Raw genomic sequence first — 19494 nt, forward strand, 5'->3', positions numbered from 1 at the left:
GCGTTGATGTGACGTCACTTTTTGAGTAGGTTGGGTGTGACCATACCCCTTAGCCTTATGTCTTGCTTCACTTGCATGCACGACAGACACATGAACAATCAGTCAATCACCACGATTGGTTGCTACTATCGAATCTTGAAAACTTTCCCTCGTCGAGTATAATTGTAAGAAATTAAAAAGAAATTATACGATTCAATCAGCATCCGCAATTAGTGTTTTGTTTTTAACTTTTTGTATATATTTATTTTCCTTTCGGTTTCATTTAAATAATGAACCACTTGGCATTACGTTAGACTCGCCGTTATTCTTTGACCACTTGCCACAGACGTTGGTGGCGCTGCAGCACCAAAAATGTTGCGGCATCTGAGGTGCCGTTCTGCTTCCTTCTTCCTTTCTCAATCGATCTCCTATCTCCTAGTATCTGTTAATCGTTCTCTTGACCCGGATTACTTTGGTCCTTTTTTCCTTGTAGTTTCGTTAGTCAATACCGACATAAAAGCTGATTTTAACTTTGTCAAAACCTATGAATTTACCATATGTGCCCTTAGTTCTTTTTTTTTTTTTTTTTTAGATGAAAATGATAATATGAATTTTTTCCTTTAGATAAAAATGATAATATGAATGAATTTTTTTCTTTTATTCTCGAAATTCAAAAATACCATCATTAATACGAAAGTTGTGTATACTTTATTTATAAAGATACCTTATTTTTAATTAAATGGACAAACCATTTATTTTTCTACTAACTAGTTAATAATTGTTTGGGCTTTAAATCTTTTTTGTTAACCAAACTAAAGCGGGCTAACAATTAACATCTACCTTGAGCCCCTAAATTATTTATCTAATAGTGCACTCTATCAACAAGGCCCAATACCATTCTTTGTAAATATTGATATTTATCCAAATAATAATTGAAAAAAAATACAATTAGTTGGATTTTTAGGTACTAAATTATTGGATATTTAGGTATATACAAGGGATACGATGTTTATACCAATATAATATGAATCATATAGTGTTTTCATTTATTATAGAAAACACATTTTCTGTTTTCATTTATTCGGGGCTTGAATAATGCTTAATAATTTTTCAGCCACTGATTTACATAAAACTTGATAATACATCCATCTCTTTTAACAGGCACGAGGAGTAGAATTGGGGCACCGTGTATGGCCCTTGCAATAAACTCTTTGAGATAATTTTATATGCTGCTTCCGTTAAGTGTGTCCCATCCCATGAAATATATGTATCCGGATTATCACATAAAGTTGGTGATAAGTCCCACCATGATACTGAATCGTTGTAACGGAGCACCCATGTAAAATCATAACATGCCTTTGAAACTTCATTTGTGAATCCTGTAACATATATATCAAATTCTTGTTAGTAATAGTATCTATCGAGGCAATGTAAAAACTATTTCATTCCAGATGGGTTAACTTTGTGATGTTATTACTCCAAGTCTAATAGAGACATTTAACGTACCATATTTTTTTGGAGAGCGATAAAACTGCATGGCAGCATTGTAGATATCAGCATATAAGAGATTTGCTTCAGGATACAACTCTCGAATTTTGTTGAGTTCTTTCATGAGAAGTTCATTGTGGTACTCGGCAATCTTGTTAAACTGGAATAAACATCCAGTTATATTATCATATTTGGTCTTATCATATCCATAGTCGAGTTTTAAAATCATTGGGAAGCATCCCATTGGTAGGCCTCCTGGTACAAGTATTGTTTTGGCCCCAAGCTCAATAAGTTCCTGTGTTTCCATTATGAATATGAAGTTAAACCACTCTTTAGTAAGTTCTTGTAGTTATGCTTGTACAAAAGCAAGGATGAATAAACATGTGTGCTTTGTGTACGTGCTTACATTAACTGCTGAGATAATGGCTTCAACAACAAATGGAACATATGTTTCAACCTCATCTATGGATTTTCCGTCCTCTAATGCGTTAATGTACTCGTTCATTCCAGTCTCACCCATGAGAATCAAGGAATCTCCAATTAAGTGACTACAATCTGAATATATATTAAGAGAGGAATAATTAGAAATCAAACATCAGAAATCAAACATCCTAATGTCAAACTTTATTCATGAATGATGGTGCTATGTTCCATGACTCAAGTATGTTATTTAACTTCGTATCTTAAATTAATTGTCTCATATGATATTACTATTATTTATTACATCGAATAATAACAATTTTTATATATTTTTTTTGGAACCGGCAAAGAAAAAAAAACCCAACTAACAAAGAACTAGAGGCTCAGTTTACATCATTCTTATCATATTGCATTACATAGCAAGGTTTTGTAATTCAATTAGTTAAATATTTATACTAATATTATTTAAAGTCATTAATGATCAATTCAAGGACCTTAAGCTAAATATTTAGTTTGTAGATTGAAATGACTAAACTAGTCAGTTTCACGAATTACCTATCTAAAAATAGCCAAAAAATACATTAGCCAAAGATAGCCCAAGAAAAAGTAGTTTGGCTAAAGTTGACTACGATCAACAAGCGTTGACTACGGTCAAAGAGGGAAAGCTACGGTTTCAAGGCAATGGGCTCCCGTTTCACCAAAATCGTCTATTGTTTCGGGTTAACTATAATTTTTTTTTTATTTCGAAAATCTAAAATCGTAGGTTACGGTTTCCTCTCGACGAACTACGATTTCCCAAACTATAGTCTACGGGAGAGGTGGCAATCGTGTCGTGTCATGTCGAAACACTAAATGGGTTGAAAGTGTTTGACCATAACCCGACCCATTTAATTAACGTGTCATGTCGTGTCAACCGTTTATTTTCGTGTCGGGTTTCGGGTTAGGGCTATAGCTCGAAATATGTCGTGTCATGTGAGGTTAAAAGATTGAGCATGTTGAAAGAGTAGGAGTTAGGTAGGCAGAAAGAAAAAGCTAATACTTTTGAGACAGAATAGTTGAAGTCATAGCAAATTCAGATGACAAAATTAAAAGAGTGGGAGTTGGGGAGGCGGATGACAAAGGTCATGAGGATGCGAGAGTGGTGAAAGAGACTGAGTAGTTTGGGAGAGAATGAAAAATTGAAATGAAGTCTTGATCTAGATGGCTAAGTCATTTCAACATTACAAAACAATTTAATTCGAAGACTTTCTTTTACTTATGGTTTTGATTTTGTATCTCTCTAGTTTATTTAAATAATTCAAAATACTTGCATATAAATAAACTGGTCATTTTCGAGTCATATTCGAGTTGAAATTCTCAACCCTAACCTTACCCATTTAATTTTTGTGTCGTGTCGTGTCAGCCCGTTTATTTAAACGGGTTGAAATATCTTACCCAAACCCGTTTATTTCGTGTCGTGTCAATTTTTGCCACCTCTAGTCTACGGGCCTGGGTAAAAAGCCTACGATTTTAATTTTAATTTTAATTAATTTATTTATTTTTAAATAAATAGAGAGTAGTTTTTTCAAAATTATTTTGATAAAAATATATTGTTTGTAAAATGTAGAGTAGTTTTTTTGACAATTATTTTGTTAAAAAATATTTTTTGTTAAACTACTATCCATTTATTTAAAAATAAAATAAAATAAAAAATAAAATCGTAGACTTTTTACCAAGAACCGTAGACTACGGTTTGGGAAACCATAGTTCGTCGAGAGGAAACCGTAGGTTATAAAATAACCTACGGTTTCAGATTTTCGAAATGAAAAAAAAATTATAGTTAAGCCGAATCAGTAGATGATTTAGCGGGACAGTAGCCCACTCTAATTACCTATGGTTTTGTGGGGGCTATTTATGGATAATTGCTAATTTTTGGCTATTTTTGGATCAGTAATTAGGGAAAATGACTACATTAGTAATTCTCTTTAGTTTTTATTTATGCATAATAGTCTACTAGGTATAAGATCCATGTATTACATGAGTTAATAAAAAAAAATTAAATATAAAGGTCTAAATTTTTAAAAACTTTGGATTTATAAGAAAATAAGAAAAATAATAAATTATTAAAATTGATTTTTTTATCTTTTAAATTTAAATAGATAAACAAAATAAACTAATAAGCTTTAATATGAGAATTTTAAAATAAGAAGGTAAATCTATTAATGAAAATTGATATTCATTTATTACTACATTTATTGTAATTATTATATTAAAGTATTATGTGAAATTTATTAAAATAGAAAAATTCATAAAATGATATGTGGAAAAGAAATTAATTCAAAATAACTACAAAATGACATTTGACAAATTGAATGAAAATGTGACATGTGGAAAAAAAAACTTTCATTTATTAGAGTAGACTAGTTTATAACCCGCAGGAACCACGGTTACAAAATTAATTAAACTTTTATAGTGAGAACTCAAAATTATTAATAAGTTATTTTAAATAAATTATTAATTAATAGATATTTTTTAGTTATATAAAATTATAATCGTTAATTTAAATAAATATCTTAAATTATATCACCTTACAATTTGTATTAATTTTATTTTAATTTTTATTCTAATGTTATTAATTTAATGTAATTAAAGTGTATAATTTAACATTTAAAATTTAAAACTGAAAATTAATAGGTTGATAAGTGGCATGCATTACTTAGGAAGCCTAATAGGGTGACACATGCTAAAAAGAATAATACAATATGCATTAATTGAAATGTCTAATAGGATGACACATATTAAAAGAAGATTAAAATTATTCTTTTATTAGAATAGACATTAATTGAAATGCCTAAAACATGCATACAAAATGAATGTTTCAACTAGTGGTGAGGTAAATACCAATTGGAACCGATCTGGACCAGAACCGAATGGGAACCGGAAATAATTAGGAACTGAATATAGTTGGGTTCTTAGTTCATGCATATCTATAAATCAGGTTATCGGTTTTCTGGTTCCAATTTGAGTTTGGTTTGGTCCGGTTTTGGGCCCTAACAAATAGGAGTGAGAAAATAATACTTGTTGGAAATGAACTTAATTGGAACCGAAACCGATTGGAACCACATATGTAATTCTATTCGGTTCTCAGTCCCTTCATATCCATATATTCGATTCTCGTGTTTTCGGTTCTGATTCGGTTCGGTTCGGCCCGATTCCAAAATCGATCTCACCCATAATTTCAACATGGATTATCACATTATCATTCCACTTTCCATACAATTTTTTCATCGTTTTATACATTACATTGAACTCTACAAAATTTAATGGATCATATTTAAAACATTTCATTTATTACAAAACACAATTTAGGACATTTATTTAAGGAATAAAAAGTTTCCCTTTTCTTATCAAAGAATTAAATGGTCAGTGAACTCTACATTCATTGACTCGAACGAGTCATTTCACTATGATTAAGTTTAATCAATTGAATGACAGTAAAACAAGTCTCCTAATTAAACATTTATACTAAACTATACATTACGAATCCTCTTAGTTAGTTATATAATGAGCTAATTTGTTAGTTTGTATTGTGTCTTTACATAACCTTGATTGTACCAATTCTAATACACGTTAATCGCAAGAAAACTCATAACATGATATTTGGAAAAAAAAATTAATTCAAAATAACCACAAAATGACATTTGACAAATTGAATGAGAGTGTGACAAGTGGAAAAAAATCCTTCATTTATTAGAGTAGATTTAAAAAAAAAACTTCTAATCTTTTAAAATAAAGTTTGTATTTAAACACCCTTATTTAAAAAAATTTCTTATGGTATGGGCTTAAACCTTTAAAAAGCTAGTCGTCATCATAGAGTCGATGGTTGCCACTATCTCTCAAAATCGTATAGCCCTAAAGTCCATCACCCCTTCGTCGGTTCTTGTCGGTGGTCTCCCTGTATTTATCTCCCCTATCTATGATCTCCATCGTGATCTCTCCAGGCCGCCTTCACCCATAGATCATTTCCATCCCAACACATCTCTCGGATGCAATACCCACTCTTATCTTTCACAATATCTCGATTCCCCAACACCAAATTTTTGTGATAGTTATGGACTAAATCAAATAAGAAACCACAACTCCATAAGTATGGGAGGAATGAGTTGTTATTTCACCGCTTCATCTCTATCGATCTATCTCTGTCGATCTGAACCCTAAGCACTTCCTTTTGCCATCTTCCCTGTCTATCTCTTCCAAATTCAATCCAGAAACCTTAAAGTAGCCGCCAATTAACACTGCCTTCAACCATTATTTCAATCATTCTAACTTTAAACCATCAACCGTTACTTTCCCTCATCGGCTACCTTCACAAATATTTTCGCACCACCACCTTTACGATACATTAGAAGCCCTAGCATCTGCCTCCCTATGCTGTTCACCACAACTAGATACCATCACATACCACCTCTCACCCCTGAATAAGTGTTGTCGTTATAGTATGCCTCTCAAAGTCATAATCATTGGCGACAACAGGTTTGTCTATCTAACTCCTCGATTTTCCATATATGTAATATAATGAATATTGTAATCACTGATTTAAGGTCAATTACAATACATGGTTGGAAACACATTTTAATGATCCGATATCCTTAATTTGCAGGTCATTTTAGTTCATCCCGTTGCCCTAACTTTACTCCAAAAAATTTGAAATGGAATCGAGATCGTTCAACTTTTTGATATCGTTGAATCTAGGGTATGTGCTGTTTTGGGGTTTTCAATTTCATCTTGGCTAAAGTTTGTATACAAGTGTTGTGAGCCAAATTTGGTTTAAATTTTTCCTTGAACAATTGTAAGATTTTTTTTCATGTCAAATCTTTCTTCCAAAAGAATGTCCAACTGAGTGTAGAATTGTCTGTTTTTCTTCGTTTAAATGCATATATGGCATGTTAAAACCCAAGTTTCTTGTGAAATCTTGTTAATTTTGACTATTTTGTCCCTAATGGTTGTCTTCTAGTATTCTTTTTAACGTTGTTGTTTAGAAAATTTCATATTTTTAATATTCTTATATTTCTAACTTCTAACAAATAAAAATGATATTTTTATTTGACACTAGTATATATATATATATATATATATATATATATATATATATATATATATATATATATATATCTTGCTATTCTAATAAAAGAATAGTTTTATTTTCCTTTTGACACGTGTTATCTTATTAAACCTCTTAATTAATGCATGTTTTATTCTTCTTTTGTCATGTGTCACCATATTATGTCTACTAATTAATACTTGCCACATGTCAACCTATTAATTATTATTTTAAATTTAAAATTTTCCACTTTATCTACATTAAATTAATAGCATTAAAATAAAATTAATACAAATTATAAAGTGATATAATTTCACATATTTATTTAAAATCAATAATTATAGTTTTACTAGGCGAATACCCGCGCGTTGCGCAGAAACACTTATATAGTTGAAGTCTTTACGAATTTATGTTTTATTTTTATTATAACAATAACATTGTTGTTAAATTTGATATAATAATTCGTATACTAAATTGATATAATATATATATTGATTATTTTGAATTATATGATAATATATACATCTATTATAATTGAATAATCTCAATCATTTGAAAGACTTCTACCCGCAAGTTACACATAAATAAAATTAAATATATATGGTTTAATGCTATTTATAGTTGTTGTTATTGTTAATTAATTTTTTAAAATTTATTTACTTAATGTTTTAATTTTTGTCATTATAATTATTTAAAACATCAAACATTGTTTTTTAATTTTAAATGTAATAATATAATCATTTATACAGAGTTATTTTTAACTATTATTATTGTTAGTTATTTTAAGCTATTTATTTGAAAACTTTTAACGATTATAAAAATATCTTTAGGAAATATTTTAGTTACATTAAGGTTACAATTTAGTTTTAACATTTATCACTACAATTTATCACTTTTAACTACAAAATATTCTTTTGTTTTTTAAGTGGAATCGAAATTTATATTTAAGTTGATACTGTAATGTTATATTCAGATTAACAATTTAAGTATTTTTATCCAAACTGTTCAAAAGTTGCAGCTTTAACTGATAATTGTTAACATACAACAACATTTTAAATCTAAAAAATTTAGTATAATATGTTAAAAAGTAAAAGACATAACATTATAAGTAGAAGTAAAAATATTATTTTAAAATTGAAATTTAGTTTATTTATGATTGCACTTTAGGTTTAATATTTATTTAACCTTATTATCCAACTTATAATCATTATTAGAAAGACACTACAATTTATCACTTTTAACTATTTATAAAATATTTTTAGGGTTGTTTAAGTTAAAGTAAAATTTATATTTAAGTTGACCCTGTAATGTTATACTTAAATTAATAATTTAAGTATTTTATACAAATTGTTCTAAAGTTGTATCTTTAAAATGATAATGGTTTACATCCAACAATATTTTAAAACTAACTAATTAAGTATGATATGTTAAAAGTTAATAAACATAACTTTATAAGTAGAAGTAAAGATATTATTTTAATATTGAAATTTAGTTTATATATGATTACACTTTAGGTTTGATATTTATTTAACCTTATTAAACAACTTATAATTATTATTAGAAAGAAATTGAAAAGTCATGGAAGTTTCAAATGAATATGGTGAAAGGAAAAATGCATGGGTGTTTCAAATGAATGTGGTGAAAGGAAAAATGTTTCCTTTATAAGTATATAAAGATATAACTAAAAAATCTCCTAATTAATAATTTATTTAAAATAATTGATTATAACTATGAATTTTCACTAAAAAAACTTAATTAATTTTGTAATCATGGTTTCCACGGGTTATAAACTAATATATATATATATATATATATATATATATATATATATATATATATATATATATATATATATATATATATATATATATAGATAGATAAAACAAATCAGCCAAAGATTTTTATTAATATTTTATTTCTCTATACACTACCAACATATTCTTTATTAAGTATTACTTTGTTTCTTTCATTAATAGATATTAACCATATAACCTACGGATTCCTAATCTAAATAATAAAATTAATATTGTTAAGTAGATATTTTTACTAATAGACATCTTAGCTGCCTCCATATTAAGTCCTTACTCATGTGTGCATATTTAAGTTTAGTTTATTTACCTGAAACATTGGCACATATGGATTGTTTGAACCACTCAAGTTGAACTCGTGAAGATACATTTGTAAGCTTGTTATGAACCCCAATGGCTTCAAGAATAGAAGAATCCAATGCGGTTGCACCTATTACAGCATAATTTACTCCTTGTCCCAATTCCATCTTCTGGCTCCCGTTGTCATCGAAAAATGGTGGTACAAATGGCAGCTTGAGGCTCTCAGCTTCATAAAGAGAAGAAAAAGGAATAATAATGTATTTTTCAAGAAGTCTTAAATATAATGTTTTTTTTTTTTCTTTTTTGAAATTTGCATTATTTTTTATTATAAATATGTTAATTTGGTCGTCTTCTTTATTATATAAATATATGCAAGCTTCATAATGAACATTTTTTACACAAATTTCTGAAATAGATGAGAAAATACAATGACCACACATATTAAGTATATATATGTTGCAACACTTTGACAGAGATCAAGTGTCTCCATAAGGAGATGAAGCGAGGGGTTACCAATGAAATCGATTATGAGGCGACCATTGGAAGCACGACCAGTGGGCTTATGAAAAAAGGTTTCGCCATAAGGAGGATAAAAGAAACCTAATTGTGGATTCAGCTGTTTTAGGTTACCAGTGTCGAATAGAGAGTCTCCAAAACCGATGATTGAAGTGTAACATCCATTTGCATACAAACTACAAGTCCATAAGAGCTGCAAAATGATGAAGAATAAGGTAAATGATGAAGAAGGACGTGCCATTACAGAGTTTGAGCTCAGAAATTGTTTCTAAAAGATATGAAACTAAAGTCTCGTCTATTTATCTTTGCCTGTGCTACCCCTTGGTCCCAAAAGCGATCTATTAAAAAGATTAAAATTCTAATTTGCTTGTATTTTATTTACACAGTACTTACTATTTACATTTTTTAAAATTTTATGTTATACATTTTTGTTTATGTATTTATTTTTCATATTGAAAAAAAAAATCTACAATAAAGATATGTATTATTTATCAACTTGTAACATCAGGAAGATTACTAACTTTTTAATAACGAAACCGTGTGTAAATCAAAATAATCATTTATTTATTTAAAAAAGAAAACGTTTATTCCATTTTTATTGAGGTTACAAACTTACAATAGGGGGACATGTGGGCTCTAAGTCTCTTAATTTATCTATTGCATCTTGTCCATTCAAAAGCCATATGAGATCACTCAACTCCGAAAGCCCCTCCTATTATTTTTAAGTTTTAATTGCCATTCATTTCTTTTTGACAAAACTGCAAAATTAGTCCCTGTGGTATTCAAAAAACTATGGATAAGATCCAAAAACTTTTCAACTTGCATGGATAGTCCAAAATCAAAAGATTTCTGTGAATTTGGTCCCTGATAAATTATTTGCCCTTATTATTTCTCTTTTATATTTTTCTTTATTTAGTGCAGTATTTCATTAATTATAAAAACTAAAACCTTTATCTCTCTCTCTCTCTCTCTCTCTCTCTCTCTCTCTCTCTCTCTCTCTCTCTCTCTCTCGATGGTCCTTCATTCTTATCGTGAACTCCGTTAAATCCTCAGATCTACAACTCCTTCTTACAACACATTTAATACGATCTGAGATATTAAGCACATAAACAAACTATGAGATGGATCAGACAAATAGGGAGGAAGTGAACCAAAACAAACTGATTTTCTCCCCCAACCCATTCTCGTCTCTGCCGCCTCTATTCCATCCTATATTCTCCAGTTGTTGGTACCCAAACACCATCAACCAACTGAAGAGATTTGGTTCCTTAGGAATCCCCAAACTGAAGATGCATCACCAAACCAAATCAAACCTAATCAGGTAAAAACGAGATTTCTTCGACAGAGATCAAAGTTGAAGCAAGCCCCACTTCTAATGAACATAATCAAGAAAACCGAAATAGCAAAATTAGGTTTTTTGTCAACAAATAATGGATCTAAATCGAGCAATGTTCATCCCTACCTACTAGTTGCGGGCTCTAATCAGTTGTGATCCATATTCTTTTCGATCGGTCGCCTCTGTTATCTGCTCCTCCAAAAACACCATCGACTCCTCCCTTATCTACAGCCTATACATCCCTTGGAGATGACAAAATGGCTCGGTATGTCCCGAGCCATATCCATGATTTCTTCCTCAGCTCATGGATTTCAGACACACAATTACCCAAGTTAGGCATTCTAACGTCGTTGTAGACAGGGTGCTAGGTGTTGTAATCTCGACTTTTCTTGATGGATTTGGTTTTAGGGTGTTTTGGTTTGTGATTAGGTGAAGAAATGGTGAAGTGAACGAGTTTGATGGGGGCACCATGTTGCAGATTGGAATTCTGGGGAGAAAAAACGAGATAGATTAGGAAGATGGTGAAGAGAGAGAGAGAGAGAGAGAGAGAGGGTGGGGGTACATATGGAATGATGGGGTGGACGAGCATAATTCTTTTCTTTTTTTCATTAATACTTACAAAATAAAAATTATAAAAAAATACAAAGAGAATCTAAAAGGGCAAAACAGTCAATTCAAGTTCTCTATGGACCAAAACTACGAAAATTTCTTAAATTTAGGACCAAAATCACGGAAAAATCTTGATTTTGGACTTTCCGTGCAAATCGGAAACTTTTTGGACCTTATCCACAGTTTTTTGAATACCACAGGGACCAATTTTGCAGTTTTGTCTTTCTTTTTTCTTTTAAGTATATAGTAATATAACAATAACACCAATATAATCTCTAAAATTTTGAAACACTTAAACTTCATTTGAAACTAATTAACTTTTTAAACAAAACAAAAAAACAAGTTTGGTATTATTTTATATCTTCATAACTCAATCCTATAAAATTTAAAACCCTAAATAATTATCGGACCTAAATCTTATGATTTAATAAGTTAAGATAAGTCTCAAGAAACAATTTCAAGTTGTAAAACAATCAAATCTGATGTTTTTATTTTTATTTTGTTTTTTAGCTAATAATTTCCAAAAATAACTAGTTGTGCAAAACTTATTTTTCAATTGTTATTTTGGTTTGTTAATCATCATGAGCTACTAGCAATACTAGATTGTTTTCGATGAATATATCATACGTCTAATATATCTTATTACCAAGAACCAATCTACAAAAAAAGAGAAAACATTGGGTATTTTTTTTGGGATTGTTTTGAAGTTTTAGTTTCGGTCTTCTAGTTTTTGTGCTTGTATACCGCCTTTAATTATAATGTAAGTCCCTTTATTTCAAAATCCGGGCTTCACCCGTGCTAAAAAACATTAACATTCAATATCTACTAATAAAATAGTTATCATATATCTTGATAAAAAATTAAAAATAACATATATTAGTTATTAATTGTTTTTATTAAACTTCAATGATATTGGATATCTATTAATGAACTATTTTTACGTTATATTTTAATAAGGAAAGTCTTTGTAAATGGTTTATGTGGTTTTCAAAAAAGTGAGTTTGATCCTTAATTTTTTTGTCATCAAAGATGGTGCCTATAGTTTGAAAACTTTTAATGAATCGTTCTTATGATAAATTCTTTCATTTTTCTTTGTCAAGTCTGAAAATGCATGAGACATTAGAAGGCAAAATCGACTTTCACATACTACATGACCATTCATGAAGTTTTGCCATAACCAATATAAACACTTTAGGCCCTTCTTTTCTCCTTCAAAATTGCACGACATCCTTTTCTTCTCTCTTATTTAACATACATATGATGAAACACTCCATTAATTTCAACTCAGGAAAACCGTCGCTTCTGACAATCACTACTGTTCACAACATTCACCACCATATTCAGAAAAATTAAATCCAAAGCCCCAAGAAATCAAACCATATCTAAATCTGAAAAAAAAGGACAAGAAACTTATTGCCTCTAGAACATCAGTTGTGCGATTAGGCTGATGGGTATGGTGTCACACTTGTCATGGTCCACGTAGGCGCCAAATCACACTTACCACATTCTTAGCAAAACTTGCCATTTGGTAGGCACGGGTTGCCACACTAGGGATGAAAGTGGGTCCAAACCCAGACCGGATGGACCCGGACCTAGAAAACCCGGAACCGTTTAACGAGATTTTTTAGAACCGGAAACCAGACCGGTATATAGGAACCAGTTCCGGGTACGGTACCGGGTAAAGTGGGTCTAGAACCGAAAACCCAGAAATAGTAAAGTGGGTAAGGTGGAACCGGGTAAAATGGGTTTAGAACCGGAAAACCCGGATTTTTTTATTTTCTTTATTATTATTATTTTTTGTAATTATCTCAATCGCATAATCTTTCAACCGTTATATAAAAATTAATAAACAAAAAATTACATTTAGGTTATTGACGACATTGATTTTTTTATAAAAGTAACGTGATATAACAAAGTTGGTTTAATATTACCGTGAAATATGAGTTTTAGTTATGTGATTGTAATATATATTGTACGATCATAGGGATGAGTTAATTGTAACATGATTAGAGGTTCTATTTAAAAAAAACAGTTAGAATAATTAAACAACAAATTGAATATATAACCTTTTGTAAAAGATCCACTGTAAATAGGCTAAAAGTTTATAAAACTTTAACCCATTAAGCCAACAAAACAAGTTGATACTAAAAATAATAAAACTTTCGATTTCACTCTTTTTGATCAAATACACTATTATATAGTCAAATTCACTTAAATAAAACACCATAAGTCAATTTTTCAAAATTTCTTACAAATGACGAAATCACCCTTTTTGTTTAATATATAAAACCAAACTTATAACCATTTATCTAATATTAATATTACATATAAATTATGGTTCTTACAAATAAAGTTCACCATAGAGGGGAATGAGAGATAGGCTAAGATTTTATTAGATGAATGTCATGCTTCATATTTGCGAATTTTCCATTACTTGAATGTTTTCTCTTTTTTTATTATTATTATGAAAGCTCGTATGCAAATTGAGATTATGATAAACAACCATCTGCAATCCTACATCCATTTTCTTTAGATCAAAAATGTATAAATAATATTTCATCTTTAACGGACATTATTTTTTATACAAATTTCTATACCAAAAATATATTTCTAGTATATTCATTTTTTAAAACTTATATAGATTATAATAAAATAGTCATCAACTTATAATCTTTTTTACATATTTATTTATATTTCCTATATAAAAACTTTATAAAACGTACAAAAATCGGTTCCGGTCCATTAAACCCGGTTCCGGGTTTTTTACATATCCGGTTCCAAAAACCGGTTCCGGTTTTTTTACTCGGAATACCCGGACCCGTTGGACCCATACCCTAAATACCTGGAAACCAGATAAGACTTCCGATCCGATTCTGGTTCCGGTCCGGTTTTTCGGTTTTATAAGCCACACTTCATATGTTATTTTTTTTAATATACAAAATAAATAATTTAAACATAAAATCTTTTTTAAACTTAAAATTCATTAAACTTAAAATAAAAATACAACACACCAAAAAAAAACATAGAAATTCAAATTACAAACTTAGAAATTTTAATAAAAAAAAACATAGAAATGTAAAAAAAAAAAAAAAAAAAAAAAAAAAAAAAAAAAAAAAGACAATAAAATTAAAAAAACCCAAACTAGATATTATATTTTTTTGCAAGCTCCTCTTTGGCTTTTAAAGTCTTTTCTCATTCGTGTCCGGATAACTTGGTTGTGGGTCTCACTGAAATGGACATGACACGAGTTTTTTCTTTCTCTTGTGCAAAGTTCAAGTAGTGCTCCAAGAAAGACTTCAAACCGTCCATTTTTGTTGATAGTTTCTCCATGTCGTCGGTAGTAGTTGTCACCGCTTTTCCCTTTCGCTTGGAATTATCTCTTCCCATGGGATGAGTCGCTCTTGGAACCTCAAAAGGCTCATCTTCATTGAGATCAATCCCAATATGCGCATCGGACGATTAACTATGTGTCGTTTCAAACATTTTGGTTCTTTTAGACGAACCACCCGTAAAGGTTTGAGAAGATGCCACATCCAACCATTTTTTTTGACAATTTTACAATCTTCCAAACATGTAAAAATTTAAATGGCGCCCCTTTCTGTTCCTGATACATTTCAAGAGATTTTTGCAAAATGGTTTTGTTGTTTGCACCACTTTGCCATTGTCGTTTCACACTCGAAAACAACCCCTTGAACTCTGTCACGACTTTGTTAACATTTCACCACTTAGAATAAACTTGGTCTTTTTTCCGGTAATCACCAAGATTCATCTCGTTCAGAAACCGACATGTGATTTTTCGGAAGAAAGTTGGACAAGCTTGGTTGTTTCCAACCATAGGATCTTCAGAAACATCCACCCAAGCACGCGTTAACGTCTTCTATTCGGCAGATGTCAATTGCTTTGGAGGTGCCATTCCACTTTTTTTTTTTGTGGTGGATTCTCTTCCGGCTCGGATTCTTTTCCGGGACGATTTCTAGTTCCACTTCAGTTTGAAATTCGGTTTGATGGTTCATTGAGGACTCGAGAAGATCATCAAATGGATTGAACTCATGCATCATTTGGGATAAGAAGTTCATTTGTGGTTGGTTTTGAAACCGGAGTTGTCTTTGAAATTGTAGTTGGTTTTGGAATTGAGGTTGATTTTGGTATTGAGGTTGATTTTGGGCTTGAAATGGGTAGTAACACCACCAAAATGTAGATTCGGTGGAGAATAAATAGGCCGATCGTGTGTGGTTTTGGATGAATGTTGGTGAAGAAGGTGAGCGTTTGGGTTTTGAGTGTTTCGTTTGGTATTTGTTTGAGCTTTTGAGTTGGATGATGAAACCATTTTTTCAAAAAAAAATTGAATGGTTTGAGTGATAATTTGAAGGTTGTGAAGTGAGGTAAATATGAGAAAGATTGGTATATATTTAAGGTTAAAAAAAAGGATTTTCTATTTTTTTTTTTTTTTGAAAAAACGGTCACATTTGACCACCTCCAACGTCTATTTCCTTATCTCAATACATTCTCTCTCCTCGGTGAATAGTAGCCGAATTGCCAAGCTGAGGGGTCAACGCGGTGATTGTCGAGCTCACCGAGGCCTTAAGCTACGCCGAGTCCACATCATCCAACCTTAGGCTTACTTTAATCTCTATACTTTATAAAGAAACACTAAGACATTGGAAGAAGGCGATTTGTCGGACACCTAAAGTACATATATTACATATATATTAAACAAACAACAAAAAGTGAGTACATTTGATTAGCACTAAGAAGAAATTAGATTACATCCAGGTAAAGTAGTAAAAGACTAAGATTAAGGGTCCTCATACTCCTCTTTCCACTACACTAATAAGAAGAACCAAAAAGTAAGAAATCAAAAATTAGCACAGGCTGAATGGTCGACATCCTCCTTTTTCTACATCACTAATTAGAACTCAGAAGATAGAATCAAAAAAATAATTGAATTAATTCTTGAACTCCTATATTTGAAATCCATAAATTGGGATAAATAATCAGAAATCCAAATGGAAAATAGGCAAATGGCATCAAAGCAGATAATAAAGAGGAATCAGAAGTAAAGACTTTAATCGATGGGGTGCCTGGAATTCTAGGATTCAATCTTTTCAATTTATACAGAATAAAGAGAAATCAATATCGAAGTACACAACTAAAATAGGAATCATAACCAAATTTGAGATTTTTTACCGTTGCAATAGATTTGGGATATTGGGGCGTCAATCATGATTTACTGATCACGGGAAGATCGTCATTGCCAACCAAAATTTTTTGATTTTCGAGGCTCTTCGTATTTTAGTTTTTAAGACCGGTCGGAGTGGGCTCCCACTGACGTTTTTAGAAGAAAAAAAGAAGAAAAAAGGTGTTATAGGATGTTTTGGTGGTAACAGAAAGCAACAGGCATACTAATAACACGAAAAAACAGGGAGGGGCGGTGTTTATAACGTTATAACGTGCAAAAACGCCCCCGTGGGCGTTGCCTACACCTAACAGCCTAAGAATAAGGATATGTTTCTATGATTTAGTAGGTTATGTTATCTTAAAACACTTTCATTATTTTTAACGTTTTGTTTTATTCATCGATGAATAATAGTAATGCCAAATTTGGTAATGTTAACAGATTAATGATATTATCTGGCATTTAAACCTCTTTTATTAGATTAAAACAGTTCGCACTTACAATAGATATACTTTTCCTTTCTTGAACTTATAAAACCATCAATCATTATATACTATAGTCACATACAATCCAAGCAGTATTCATAGTTTATTGTATGATGTTAGTAGTATATCTTAATAACAAATGTTTGTACGATTAACTTTTAAAACACCTATACATCATATATTGATTTACGTTTGCGTTTGGGTAAATTTTAGTCATAAGTTTAACCATGGTCGACTTTAAACCCTTAAGTTTAGTCAATAATGAATAACATCATAAATACATTAATTATTTTCAACATATTGATGATATGAAAATTGTTAAATACTCTTCTGTTTAGATAAAACAATTTGCATTTAAAGTATAATATGTTAGGAATAATTCAAGTAAGTGTTTATGCTATTAATCAATATTTAAATAACAACATACTTTAAGATATAAACCCACCAACAATCATTATATAATATAGATATGTTCACTTTAATTATTAAAAATTCTGATTGTATGGTCATAGTAACATAGCATATTAACAAATGTTTGTTAGTAAGAATCATTACTGAATATACACTAACACTATACCATCAATGTTAATCATCATTTTTTAACATAACTTAATTTTTCAAATGTTAATGTTAAATTATAACTACTAAAATATCACTAGTCCATTACTAAAATTAGCAAACCAAAAGTAACTATTGTACGTTCAGCAACCCAAGTTAATATCCTTAGCATACAAAAGCATTGTTTTTAAACTATCCAAAAGAAACCATTGAAGTCATAACTAAAATAACTTTTTTTAACATAATTAACTTAAATCATCCAATCTCCTGTGAATTTATTCCTTTGCAATGGCCAACAGTTGAGAACGTTGTTTTGAAGGAATCTTGTGGAATTCATCAACCTTTTGCAACACATAATCCTTTTGCACATTATATTCATGAGTGATGATTTTGTATAAATACTTTGTCCTCGGTTTAACAAGTTGATCATCTTGTGCAGAAGACTCGTTCTTGAACCCAGCTTTAAACTCATTCATACTTCCACCCATATATGTTTCCATGTGATGCATCGTAAACACACCACAATCAATGTTGTTGTTTATTGTTCTCCAAGGCATTTCCAGTCTATGTGGCATCACATGCGAAAACATCTTAGCTTTTGGATGATTCTGAGATTTTAAGTAATCAACTATGTACTCTTTCTGAAATTGTAAAAAGACATTGTCAACACATATGAAATTTTATTAACTATGTAAAGTAATTTTTATTAATCACTTACAATGATTTGAGGCAACTGACCATATATCTCACCATCAGGATCATCAACTTTGCTGTTGTCAACGATTACAAACTCTGGCTGTTGTAGATTGATCACAAAAAGAAAAATGTGGAAGGAACGGATGATTGGTAGGAAAAACTGCAACGTTTATTCATTACAATTGTATTCACTTTATTTAATATTCATATTTGATCAATGATAAATACACACGTAAGTAAACTGTGGAGATATATCTCTTACCAATCCAACAAAACGTAGGCTTGCGTCCATATCTTCAATAGAAAGCACCAAATTCTCAATGAATTTATCTTTACGTTGACTTTCTGTTAAATCACTTTCAAGATACGAATTCTGTGATCGATTTTTAAAAACTCGTTAACTTTTTTATATGTTGTATTTAAAAAATAATATAATCAATATTAAATTATACCGTCACATCTGTCTTGCAATAAACTCTCAGAGGCGATTCAGGTGCACGCTTACTTTCATCAAGATTCAACACTTGACTCCAACAATCAATGACATGGCCAAATAGTTCACATGTTGGAAAAAAAAACTTTCCATGTGAAACCTCTGAGCAGAAAAACCATCCAAAGTGTGGAAAACTATATCACTACAAAAGACGTGAACAATTAATAATATTTTTAATAAGCAACCAACAAAATTAAGTAATTTTAAAAATATTTTAAATGCAACTTACTTTGGCTCTCCCTGGAGAGAGAATATCCATTCTGCTACTCGTTTTTCCTGCCGTGGAACTCCTTTGATGATATCAACAGCCCGTATAATGTAAGGAGATTTCAGATATTCGGATTTCATGCGAGGCCTGTACCCTCTTCTACTAACCCAATGTTCATCGTTGTTGAATGGTACTATAGACAAAGGAATTGGCATTTCCATTTTAGATGGTGGTGTATTCTTAAAAGATTTTGTTCCAGATCTATTCGCGAAGTCTGCATATTCCTGTGACATTTGAATACCACATTTTGCTATCGGGGAGTTGTCAAACTGTTTGTTAGTT

General features: G+C 30.5%; 2 protein-coding genes across 2 annotated transcripts; both read right to left on the minus strand.

The window, feature by feature from the left end:
• Positions 1-999: 999 nt before the first annotated feature.
• On the minus strand, positions 1000-10003 carry LOC111884809 (GDSL esterase/lipase At1g28570). The gene is made up of 5 exons (XM_023881112.3): positions 9589-10003; positions 9086-9301; positions 1874-2022; positions 1486-1762; positions 1000-1358 (listed from the first exon to the last, which is right to left on the minus strand). Exons 1-5 carry the CDS (start codon positions 9830-9832, stop codon positions 1102-1104), a joined length of 1143 nt encoding a protein of 380 aa, XP_023736880.1. The 5' UTR covers positions 9833-10003; the 3' UTR covers positions 1000-1101.
• Positions 10004-17790: 7787 nt separating this feature from the next.
• On the minus strand, positions 17791-19080 carry LOC111885244 (uncharacterized). The gene is made up of 4 exons (XM_042901623.2): positions 18904-19080; positions 18714-18824; positions 18474-18611; positions 17791-18396 (listed from the first exon to the last, which is right to left on the minus strand). The coding sequence occupies exons 2-4, from the start codon at positions 18741-18743 to the stop codon at positions 18031-18033; spliced, it is 534 nt and encodes a 177-aa protein (XP_042757557.2). The 5' UTR covers positions 18744-18824; positions 18904-19080; the 3' UTR covers positions 17791-18030.
• Between the last annotated feature and the right edge of the window lie 414 nt (positions 19081-19494).

Source organism: Lactuca sativa, chromosome 4 (genome assembly GCF_002870075.4).
Source record: "Lactuca sativa cultivar Salinas chromosome 4, Lsat_Salinas_v11, whole genome shotgun sequence".
Classification (NCBI taxonomy): Eukaryota; Viridiplantae; Streptophyta; class Magnoliopsida; order Asterales; family Asteraceae; genus Lactuca; species Lactuca sativa.